General features: G+C 40.2%; 1 protein-coding gene across 1 annotated transcript in view; it reads left to right on the plus strand.

The window, feature by feature from the left end:
* The window catches only part of LOC109892213 (corticotropin-releasing factor receptor 1-like), a 153,062-nt gene that overhangs the window by 54,957 nt on the left and 85,279 nt on the right, over positions 1-12,826 (plus strand). Inside the window, exon 4 of the mRNA XM_020484648.2 lies at positions 1,199-1,318. Within this exon, the coding sequence (XP_020340237.1) occupies positions 1,199-1,318 (120 nt within the window). The remainder of the gene's footprint in view (positions 1-1,198; positions 1,319-12,826) is intronic.

Below are 12,826 nucleotides of genomic sequence, written 5' to 3' on the forward strand. Positions count from 1 at the left end.
CGCATAATTGGCCCAGCATCATCCGGGATAGGGTTTGACCGATGTCGGCCGTCATTGTAGATAATAATTTGTTCTTAACTTCTTGGTGACAGGGGGCAGTGTTTTCACGTCAGGATGAAATGCATGCCCAAATTCAACTGCCTGCTACTCATCCCCAGAAGATAAGATATGCATATTATTAGTAGATATGCATATTATTTGGATAGAAAACAGTCTGAAGTTTCTAAAACTGTTTGAATCATGTCTGTGAGTATAACATAACTTATTTAGCAGGCGAAACCCAGAGGACAAACCATTCAGATTTTTTTGGTGCAAACAGATTGTTGCTCAGACACAGTACAGTATATCATTAAATGTAATAGGTCATTGTAATGTTTGTAATCATAACTGAACCCATCATTTTTCCACAGGCAATAACAAGCCCTATCTTGACTGCCATCGCATTGTATTACAATGCCACGTTTACAGAGATGGGAAAAATCAACAAGGAAATTGGCTTCCCACTTTATATGAGGTGGCACTATAACCATGTATTTAAAGGGTACTTACATAGTCAGATACAGTGTAGCTGTATTGTGAGTATACATTACAGCATGGCAACTGTAATCCTAGTTTGCACTTTGCACATGTCAAGTATTTGTAAACAAACTTTCAATCAACATTATCCATGTAATTGTTGGTATTTATAGATTCAGGGGTGGTCTAAAAGCAGTGACTTCCTACTGTTTAACACCGCCTCATATAAGAGGGATGGAAATGTCAAATGTAATGGGTTAACATGGTACAACTTTCCAAAACGTTCAATTTTCAAACATTAGAAAAGTTATGGGTTATTATAATTGAATACAGCTGAACACGCCCTGAGGCTGCAGCTCAGTTGATGACTGGTGCCATGGTTACGACGTCTGTGACCATGCGTGTGTGTGTGGTCGATCCTGCTGTCGCCAGGTCCAATTACCTGTAAGCACTGCTAGGCAGGTCACAGTGGTCAGGTCCTGTTCCTTAATTTACCATCCACTTTCTGTTAGACAGCTGTGACAATGCGCTCTTTAACCTCTGTCCATCCACAATCACAGACACAAGTCCACTGGTTGTAATGCTGGCTTTTTTTCTCTTGTCCTCTCTCTTTCTTTCCTTTTGTGATCCTCTTCTATGTGTCTGTCTCTCCATCTCCCTCCATCCTTTCTCTGTCACTCAGGCCTGTTCTGTAACATGTCCATCGATCCCATCGGTACCTGCTGGCCCAAGAGCACTGCAGGGGAGTGGGTGTCACGGCCATGTCCAGAGATGTTCTATGGTGTCAAATACAACACCACCAGTGAGTAGAGCCCCATTGACAATGCTTATTTGTGCGTGTCTGTCCAATATCCACAGTTGTATATCGATTTTCAGGGTTTAGCTATTGTTTATTTATGCAGGCCTGTCTTAAGACGCATACAGTACACAAACACACACACACACACGTATGCATGCAAATGCAAACATCCGAGTAAATCTTTGTACATCTGTGCATGTTAGAGTGTGTCGTGACGTGACTATCATTCATGTAATGACATGCTATTTATCGAAAAAATTACCTATGTTTAATTATTACGTGATTAAATTAATAATGCAACAACTTACTCATTAATAACTTGGGGCACCTTAGGAAAAGTTTGTTTTAATGAGTCACCGTTTCCTGAATTAACACAAGAATATATCAGAATATCTCGATATCATAACAGTCAATAATAAATCATTTCCTCAAATCAGTCTCATTCTGAAAATGTTTGACCTCGTAAATCTGCACAAACCCTAGCCTAAATGATGAATCAGCGATACACAAATTGGCTTAATTATTTATTTACTAACTAACTAAATAATCACACAGAATTATATAAACACACACACAAAATAGATTATCGATTACTAACATCATGCAATGAAAAGTCCCTGGTGGACTAACCCGATATGATAATTTGGTTACACAATGGGAAGGGAGGGGAAAGATAAGGAGAGTGGGAGAGACAAAGGGAATGGGCTGGTACATACATGTGGAAGCTATGCTCATGAGAATGAATAATGTACACATCAACCACCGCTCATTCGAAAAGAATTGCAATGTATATATTTACGCTTGTATGTCTTTGTCGTCTCTCTGTTGAAATCACCCGGTCCGGCTATGCCTTTGGGGAGTAGTTCAACAGAAGTCTCTGGTTTGTCCACCAGAGGCCCCACTGTAGATTGTAGATGTAGTTTTCTTTGTCTCTGAGTGTTTGCTAGAATGGATCCTCCAGATGTTGCACACAGTGGTCTTCGAGTTTACTAAAACAGCTGCAGACTGCATGTTCCGGTATAGTCTTTATCTTCTTCACTTGTGAGTTTCGGAGTGTCTTACCACTTTCTGGTCTTGTAGTTTTTAAACATTTGTCAGCCATGTAGCCACTGCTCTACGCTGTCTCATCTGTAGAGATTTAAATTCCAAACATTTCAACGTGTGGATGATCCTCACATTCTCTGCTCTAATATGTTAATTCTTCAGCGAGTCATTTCAAGCTCTCGCCTTTGAGGGTGGTTCAATCAAGTTGCCACAATGTCTGTGCTCACATGGGCATGGTTGCTGACTTGGAAAAAGTTCATATGAAAAACAATTATCTCATTTAGAAGGCTAAAATCACATTGCTATCTTTTCACAAATAGCTTCATATTTAATCATATAAGATTACAACACTTAGATCTAAATCTGATATCTACATTGTGAAATCTCTTAAAGATACAGTTATCTTGTTATACGATCCGTAATGACATGAGAAAATGCTAAGTGATATGACGTGATTATTGTTTGGCTCCCCACCGACCATTCCAAACATTTGGATTCCAAAACTAATTTTCCAATGTCCAATCTTCTGATGTTGACATTTGGGGGCAGAGTCTCTCTCTTTTGTAACAAATTGATTTTTAACTTCTCCATACAGCAATGCAATACAGAGAAAGTTTAAAACCGTCCCAACTCCGTCCTCTCCTATCCTGGGGTGGGAGGTTCTGGCTTTTTCCAACCTACACTGTGAATGTTTAAATGATGTCTTCAATATAGACAAAAAGATACAATCATTTGTGTGTTACCTATTGTCATCAATAACTGCTGAATTGCATAGCACCACATTCAAATAATATTACTAAAAATATTTATATTCATGAAATCACAAGTGCAATATAGCAAAACACAGTTTAGCATTTTGTTAATCCACCTGGACGTGTCAGATTTTCAAAATATGCTTTACAGTGAAAGCAATCCAAGCGTTTGTGTAAGTTATTCGATCACTAGATGAAACATTATGAACACCTAGCATCAAAGTAGCTTGGTCACGAAAATCAGAAAAGCAATCAAATGAATCACTTACCTTTGGAGCTTTCAAAGTAGAAGCCACTTCCTGGTTTGATTTTACTCAGGTTTCGCCTGCAATATCAGTTCTGTTATACTCACAGACAATATTTTGACAGTTTTGGAAACTTTAGAGTGTTTTCTATCCTAATCTGTCAATTATATGCATATTCTAGCATTTGAGCCTGAGAAATCTTCTGTCACTGTCATCAATAGCAATTTGACTTGTTAGGTCTCTAACCTTTTGACTGATTGTGCAGGGACTGACTGTGCCGGGATTGGTACTGGTACTAAAGGGGACCAGTTATCCTACCGATTTATTATGAAATGTTATCTTAACGGAACATATGATTAGAGCATTTTACTAGTTGCATTGTTGTTGAAACTACACATGGCAAGGAATGATTATTGTTGACATTTGTTTTGGAGGTGTAAAGTCCACTGGACTTCTTTTACGACCAGTGTGGTACACCTCAGTGATATTGTAGATGTGTTCTAAGGTTATCTCCATCTAGGGGCCTGTCTGCTCCTCTCTGTTCTCATGGGGAAGTTTACTAGAGGTCGACCGATTTATGATTTGTCAACGCCGATACCGATTATTGGAGGACCAAAAAAAGCCGATACCAATTAATCAGCGTTTATTTATTTATTTATTTATATATTTGTAATAAATGACAATTACAACAATACTGAATGAACAATTCACACTTTTATTTTAACTTAATATAATACATCAAATAAATAATGAAACATTTGGTTCAAATTTGGTTTAAATAATGCAAAAACAAAGTGTTCGAGAAGAAAGTAAAAGAGCAATATGTGCCGTGTAAAAAAGCTAACGTTTAAGTTCCTTGCTCAGAACATGAGAACATATGAAAGCTGGTGGTTCCTTCTAACATGAGTCTTCAATATACGCAGTTAAGAAGTTTTAGGTTGTAGTTATTATAAGAATTATAGAACTCTTTCTCTCTATTTCATTTGTATTTCCTATACCTTTGACTATTGAATGTTCTTATAGGCACTTTAGTATTGCCAGCCTAATCTCGGGAGTTGATAGGCTTGAAGTAATAAACAGCGCTGTGCATCACAGCATTGTTAAGAGCTGCTGTTTGAATTAATGCTTACGAGCCTGCTGCTGCCGTTCCAAACGGGTGGCAACCCTAAGTCTAAATATTACTGTACATTGCACAACCTTCAATGTTATGTCATAATTATGTAAAATTTTGGCAAATTAATTACGGTCATTGTTAGGAATAAAATGGCCTTTCAACAGTTCAAACGAGGAAGGCGGCCCAAACTGCTGCGTATACCCTGCCTCTGCTTGAATTTCTTTCTCAACTTACTAAATTTCCAAAAAAATGTATTACAAGATTTAGTTGAGGTTTAGTGAGTGTTTTGTTCCAAATACAATGCTTTTAGTTTTAGAAATATTTAGGGCTAACTTATTCCTTGCCACCCGCTCTGAAACTAACTGCAGCTCTTTGTTGAGTGTTGCAGTCATTTCAGTCGCTGTAGTAGCTGACGTGTATAGTGTTGAGTCATCCGCATACATAGACACTCTGGCTTTACTCAGTCAGTGGCATGTCGTTAGTAAAAAAAATTAAAAGCAAGGGGCTGAAACAGCTACCCTAGGGAATTCCTGATTCTAACTGGATTATATTTGATAGGATCCCATTAAAGAACACCCTCTGTGTTATGTTAGACAAGTAACTCTTTATCCATGTTATAGCAGGGGGTGTAAAGCCATGACACAAGTTTTTCCGGCAGCAGACTATGATTGATAATGTCAAAAGCTGCACGGAAGTCTAACAAGACACCCCCCACAATTATTTTATCAGCAATTTCTCTTAGCCAATCATCAGTCATTTGTGTAAGTGCTCTGCTTGTTGAGTGTCCTTCCCTATAAGCAAGCTGGAATTCTGTTGTCAATTTGTTTACTGTGAAATAGCATTGTATCTGGTCAAACACAATTTTTTCCAGAAGTTTTCTAAGGGTTGGTAACAGGCTGATTGGTCAGCTATTTGAGCCAGTAAAGAGGGCTTTACTATTCATGGGTAGCGGAATGACTTTTGCTTCCCTCCAGGCCTGAGGGCACACGCTCTCTAGTAGGCTTAAATTGAAGATGTGGCAAATAGGAGTGGCAATATCGTCTGCTATTATCCTCAGTAATTTTCCATACAGATTGTCAGACCCCGGTGGCTTGTCATTGTTGACGGACAACAATAATTTTTTCACCTCTTCCACACTGACTTTGCGGAATTCAAAAGTACAATTCCTGTCTTTTCATAATTTGGTCTAATATACTTGGAAGTGTAGTGTCAGCGTTTGTTGCGGAGTTTGCTTATCTTGCCAATGAAAATGTCATTAAAATAGTTTGCAATATCAGTGGGCTTTGGGATGAATGAGCTTTTTTCCCCAAAATTTCATCTAAGGTGCCCCAAAGCTTTTTACTGTCATTTTTTAAATATGATTTATCTTTGTTTCATGGTGTAGTTTCTTTTTATTTAGTTTAGTCACATGAATTCTTAATTTGCAGTATGTTTGCCAATTAGTTGAACTGCCAGACTTATTTGCCATACCTTTTGCCTCATCCCTCTCAACCATACAATTTTTAAATTCCTCATCAATCCAAGGGGATTTAACAGTTTTTACAGTCCTTTTCTTAATGGGTGCGTGCTTGTTAGTAACTGGAATAAGTCATTTCATAAATGCTTCAAGTGCAGTGCCTGGTTGCTCCTCATTACACGCCACAGACCAGCAAATATTCTTTACATCATCAACATATGAATCACAGCAAAACTTATTGTATGACTTCTTCTACACTATATTAGGCCCAGCCTTTGGAACTTTGGTTTTCCTACATATGGCTATTATATTGTGATCACTACATCCTATGGATTTGGATACTGCTTTAAAGCAAATATCTGCAGCATTAATAAAGATGTGATCAATACATATTGGGGATTTAATTCCTGTGCTGTTTGTAACTACCCTGGTAGGTTGACTGACAACCTGATCCAGTTTGCAGGCACTGGTTAAGTTTTTTCCTGAGTGGGCAGCTTGATGAGAGCCAGTCAATATTTAAATCACCCAGAAAATATACTTCTCTGTTGACATCACATACATTATAAAGCATTTCACACACATTATCCAGATACTGACTGTTAGCACTTGGTGGTCTATAGCAGCTTCCCACAAGAATGGGCTTTAGGTGATGAACCTAAACTGAGTCTCAGAGATAGTCAGAATATGAATGTCATCTGTTACAAGCAAGTTATTGACTTCATGGACCTTGTTTCTTAGGCTACATATGTTAACATGGGCTATTGTTTAGCACTTTTCTGGGTTGTTTGATTGTTTTTAATGCTTTACTGGGAAGCTTATCAGAGGTAGACTTACTTATGTTGTTTACATTGGAGCTGATAGTGCAGGGTGAGCTGCATAAAGTGGTCTTCCTACGATTGCACACCGCCTCAGTGCTAACAGTGTAACTCTGGTTTATAGGCTGCTTACAATATCTGAAGGATAAACGGATGTATTCGGTGAAATTAGGGGTACATAAATTAAATTGACAGTGCCCATAAGATCATGTGCATTTGATGCAGAATTATGACGACTCATTGTCACAATGGTAGGGATTAACTGAGCTGGTCTTGGATAATTTACCAGTCATTGTTTCAACGCAGCCTTGAAATGTGTGGACAGAGTCCACGAGCCAAGGTGATTTGGATGGACTCTGTCATTCCTGTAGAGTATCTTCTGTTTCCAGAAGGTGTCAAAGTTATCAATAAAAGTGACTCCAGCAGAGCTACAGTAGTCTTTCAGCACATGATCGACCGCTCCATGCTGTCTGGTCTGTAGAGATTATCCTCAAACATTTGCCTAGCTGTGGGTCCTTTTGATCCTCACCAAGGAGAGGGAGGCATGACAAGTGTATATGAACACTTTTGCATTTTAGAGAGAAAAATAGAGGAAGACAGTTAAACAGTCAGAGAGAGAGAGAGTGACAGAGAGGGAGAGAGAAGGGAAAGAGAGTGAGAGCACTGTTGGGCGATTAGGTCAAGTTCTCAGTCGGTGTTCCAATACATCCAAATTGTTTTCAATGGGGTTAAGGTCAGGGCTCTGTGTTAGCCAGTCAAGTTCTTCCATACCGATCTCTACAAACCATTTCTGTATGGACCTCACTTTGTGCATGGGGGCATTGTCATGCTGAAACAGGAAAGGGCCTTCCCCAAACTGTTTCCACAAAGTTGGAAGCACAGAATGGTCTAAAATGTATGTACCCCTAATTAAAATTAAGATTTCCCTTCACTTCAACTAAGGGGCATAGCCCAAACCATTATTCCTCCTACACCAAATGTTACAGTTGGCACTATGCATTGGGGCAGGTTGCATCCTCCTGGCATCTGAAGCGTGAGTCAATACTCCAGAGAGCGAGTTTCCACTGCTCCAGAGTCCAATGGCTGCGAGCTTTAAACCACTCCAGCCAACGCTAGGCATTGCGCATGGTGATCTTAGGCGTCTGTTTCCATGGATGCTCAGCCATGGAAACCCATTTCATAAAGCTCCCGCCTGACAGTTCCTGTGCTGACATTGCATCCAGAGGCAGTTTGGAACTCGGTAGTGAGTGTTGCAACCAAGGACAGACAATTTTTACACGCTACGCGCTTCAGCACTCAGCAATCCCATTCTGAGTGCTTGTGTAGCCTACCATTTTGTGGCGTTGTTGAGTCGTTGTTGCACCTAGAATTTTCCACTTCACAATAATGGCACTTACAGTTGACCGGGGCAGCTCTAGCAGGGCAGAAATTTAACAAACAAACATGTTGGAAAGGTGGCAACCTATGACGGTGCAACGTTGACAGTCACTGAGCTCTTCAGTAAGGCCAGTCTACTGTCAATGTTTCCTATGGAGATTGCATGGCGGTGTGATTGATTTTATACACCTGTCAGCAACGTGTATGGCTGAAATAGCCGAATCCACTAATTTGAAGGGGTGTCCACATATTTTTGTATATATAGTGTATGTTTATTAAAGTAGTGCACATTTAAGTATTTGGTCCCATATTCATAGCATGCAATTACTACATCAAGCTTGTGACTCTACAAATTTGTTGGACGCATTTGCTATTTGTTTAGGTTGCGTTTCAGTTGATTTTGTGCCCAATAGAAATGAATGGTAAATAATTGATTGTTTCATGGAGTCCCTTTTATTGTAAATAAGAATATAATATGTTTCTAAAAACTTCAACATGAATGTGGATGTTTCCATGATGAGACAAACAAATATCAGCCCACCCCCCAAGAAATTGCTAACCTCCCCTGTTATTGAAATGGTGAGAGGTTATCATGTCTTGGGGGTATGATAATTGGGTAACAATTTGCTTAACACCCAGATTCATGGACATAACCGTGTCATATGTCATAACAGCTGACATAACATTGTCATAACACATCTTTTTAGACCTGTTGTGACATATATTGCGTTATTTTATGGCTGGTTATGACACCCTATATAATTTTTGTTGAGCACAAAATATTCTGAAAAACAACCAAAGCAAAAAGCAAATGCAGCCAACAAATGTATAGAGTCACAAGATTGATTTAAGATGGCGCCAAAGAACATGGCTGACGTTTTACATTCTCCCAACCAAATGTGCAATTTTGTATTTTTTGGCGTTTTGTGTAACATATTTTTTTACTTATTGTGTACATAATGTTGCTACTACCGTCTCTTATGACCGAAAATAACTTCTGGACATCAGAAACGCGACTACGACGACTGAAATAAACGTTTTCCGTTAACAAGTCCGACAAGAAGGATATCCTGCTTTCACTGGAAAAGGCCCAGATCCACGCCTATTGCGTGAAGAAAAGACGCCGGAAAATGGGACGCAGATCGGGGATCCTTTTGGGAATCCAGAGGCAACCGAGCAAACTCCCAATGCCTTCCATTCGTATTGCTAACGTGCAATCATTGGAAGAAAATGTATGACCTACTATAAAGATTACCCTACCAACGGGACATTAAAAACTGTAACATCTTATGTTTCACCGAGACGTGGCTGAACGAAGAAACGGACAATATAGAACTGGCGGGATTTTCCATGCAACGGCAGACCAGAGAAGCAACCTCTGGTAGGACGAGGGGTGGGGTTGGGGGTCTTTTTGTCAAAAACAGCTGGTTCGCGATGTCTAATATTAAATAAGTCTCGATGTTCATCAATTAGTGCATCGATGACATCGTCCCCACAGTGACTGTACATACATATCCCAACCAAAAGCCATGGATTACAGGCAACATCCGCTTCGAGATAAAGGCTAGAGCTGTTGCTTTCAGGGAGCGGGAGACTAATCCGGACACTTAAGAAATCCCGCTATGCCCTCAGACGAACCATCAAACAAGCAAAGCGTCAATACAGCATTAAGATTGAATCCTACTACACCGTCTCTGAAGCTCGTCGGATGTGGCAGGGTTTGAAAACTATTACGGACTACAAAGGGAAACCCAGACTCGATCTGCCCAGTGACGTGAGCCTACCAGACGAGCAAAAGGCCTTTAATGCTCGCTTTGTGGCAAGCAAAACTGTAGCATGCATGAAAGCACCAGCTGTTCTGGATGATTGTGTGATAACGCTCTAGGTAGCCGATTTGAACAAAACCTTTAAACAGGTCAACATTCACAAAGCTGCTGGGACAGATGGTTTTCCAGGACTTGTACTCAAAGCATGCGTGGACCAACTGTCATGTGTCTTCACTGACATTTTCAACCTCTCCCTGACCGAGTCTGTAATACCTACATGTTTCAAGCAGACCACCACAGTCCCTGTGCCCAAAGAAGCGAAGGTAACCTGCCTAAATGATTTATCATTGGATCCTGGACTTCCTGAAGGGCCACCCCCAGGTTGTAAGAGTAGGCAACAACACATCTGCCACGCTGATCCTTAACACTGGGGACCTACAGGGGTGTGTACTTAGTCCCCTCCTGTATTCCCTGTTCACCCACGACTGCGTGGCCAAACACGACTCCAACACCATCATTAAGTTTGCTGATGACACAAAAGTGGTAGGCCTGATCACCGACAACGATGAAACTGCCTATAGGGAGGAGGTCAGAGAACAGGCAGTGTGGTGCCAGGACAACAAATAAGCTGATCGTGGACTACAGGAAAAGGCGGGCTGATCAGGCCCCCATTAACATCTACAGGGCTGTAGTGGAGAGGATCAATAGTTTCAAGTTCCTTGGTGTCCACATCACCAACGAACTATCATGGTCCAAACATACCAAGACAGTCGTGAAGAGGGCACGACAAAACCTTTTCCCGCTCAGGAGACTGAAAAGATTTGGCATGGGTCCCCAGTTCCTCAAAAAGTTCTACAGCTGCACCATCGACAGCATCCTGACCGGTTGCATCACCACCTGGTATGGCAACTGCTCGGATTCTGACCTTAAGGCGCTACAGAGGGTAGTGCGAACGGCCCAGTACATCACTGGTGCTAAGCTTCCTGCCATCCAAGACCTACGTATATAATAGGCGGTGTCAGAGGAAAGCCCATAAAATTGTCAGAGACTCCAGTCAACCATGTTATAAGCGGTTTTCTCTTCTACGCATGGCAAGCGGTAGCAGAGCGCCAAGTCTAGGACCAAAAGGCTCCTCAACAGCTTCTACCCCCAAGCCATTAGACTGCTGAACAGTTCATAAAAATCACCACTGGACAAATTACATTGACCCCTCCCCCTTGTACACTGCTGCTACTCGCTGTTTGTTTGTTACCTTTGCATCGTCACTTTGCCCCCAGCTACATGTACAGATTCAACTAGCCTGTACCCCTGCACACTGACTTGGTACCGGTGCCCCCTGTACAGTATATAGACTCGTTATTGTTATTGTTATTGTGTTACTTTTTATTTTAGCCTACTTGATAAGAATTTTCTGCTTCTTTAACTGCACTGTTGGTTAAGGGCTTGTAAAGTAAGCATTTCGCAGTAAAGTCAACACTTGTTTTATTCGGCGCATGTGGCAAATACAGTTTGATTTGATAAAGTCATTGCATGCTAGGAATATGGGAACAAATACTCAACTTTTTACTTTACACATGAGTGAATTTGTCCCAATACTTATGTAAAAAGTAAATACTTATACAAAAAGTGCTGTAATTTCTAAATGGGTCACCCAACATAGATGAAGATACCCTGAAAATAAAGTGGACATTCTGCACTTTAACCCCATAGTCATTGTTTGATTTCAAATCATCCAAACCTTTGGAGTATAGAGCCAAAATAATAATAATTACGGAGGGCACCGTGTTGTAGAATTCCTAATGGGTTCTCTGTCTACGGAGAGGGAGGTAGGTTTTGTAAATTAGAACACCAGTAATGCAAACTCACACACTGCTTATTCAAATCCTTGGTAATTCAGCCCATGGCTCTTTACACCAGGGCAGTGATTTGACTGGAACTGAAATCTTGAATAATGCATAATGTCAAAATGGTGCAGTGCAGTTGTATTTTATTTCTCTTTTTTTTTGGTATATTTCTCCCCAATGTCTATTTTTTTGTTTTGAATTCACCCCGAGGGAACTGGTAGTGTTTAGAAAACTTTTGGAAACCAGTTAGTGATGTAGTCACGGGTATGACAAACAGAAAGAGGGTACATTATGTATGCCTATGCTCTACTTTTTAGCTAAACATATCAGCTCGGGATGTGTTTCTTTCAGTAGGTATGGGATGAGAAGAGGACAGACTGACTGGAAAACAATTGAGAGAGGGAGAGTTCTGAATATCAGGGCACACCTTCACAGATTGTAATCTGAATAATGTCAAGGCATGGAAGCGGTACAAAAACAAATGCAATAGAAAGGTGAGCAATGAATATTAATGTATATATTCAATGTAATATGATTCGGGCTGTTGGTCATGGGACATTTCACGGCGGATCTTGTGAAGGTTTAAGCTCTCATGTTCAATTGGTTAAGAAAAGGGACTGTTTACCAATTTCTCCCGTCATTACCCACTTAAAAAGTCAACGGAAACTGCAGTAACAGATGCCTGGTTCTCAGTATTTCTCTCTCTCTCTCTCTTGCTCGCTCTCTCAGTTTGACGTTATGTAAAAGATTCAAACCAACACCAAAATCTGTTTTTAATAATTTACAAAGTAAGATTTAGTAAACTCTTGAGACATCAGTGTGGATAGTTTAATTAGCTGATGTTAGTTAAAGAGGACTGTCATTGATTTTGTTTTCATGTAGCTCCCATTCCAACCATAATCAACTAATCACTATCAGAAACAAGCATTTCCTCCTTTTCTCAGAGGGTCAATGTGTGAATGCGTATTAATTTGTGTGCTTCTCTAGAAACGATCAGTAGAGTTAAATTATCCTAGTTTTGTGTGGATGCACCAATTTAATAAATTAAAGTCTTCTGATTCTGTAGATAAAAAATGTTGATGATTTTTTAATTGCTGG

Source organism: Oncorhynchus kisutch, linkage group LG6 (genome assembly GCF_002021735.2).
Source record: "Oncorhynchus kisutch isolate 150728-3 linkage group LG6, Okis_V2, whole genome shotgun sequence".
In the NCBI taxonomy this organism is placed as follows: Eukaryota; Metazoa; Chordata; class Actinopteri; order Salmoniformes; family Salmonidae; genus Oncorhynchus; species Oncorhynchus kisutch.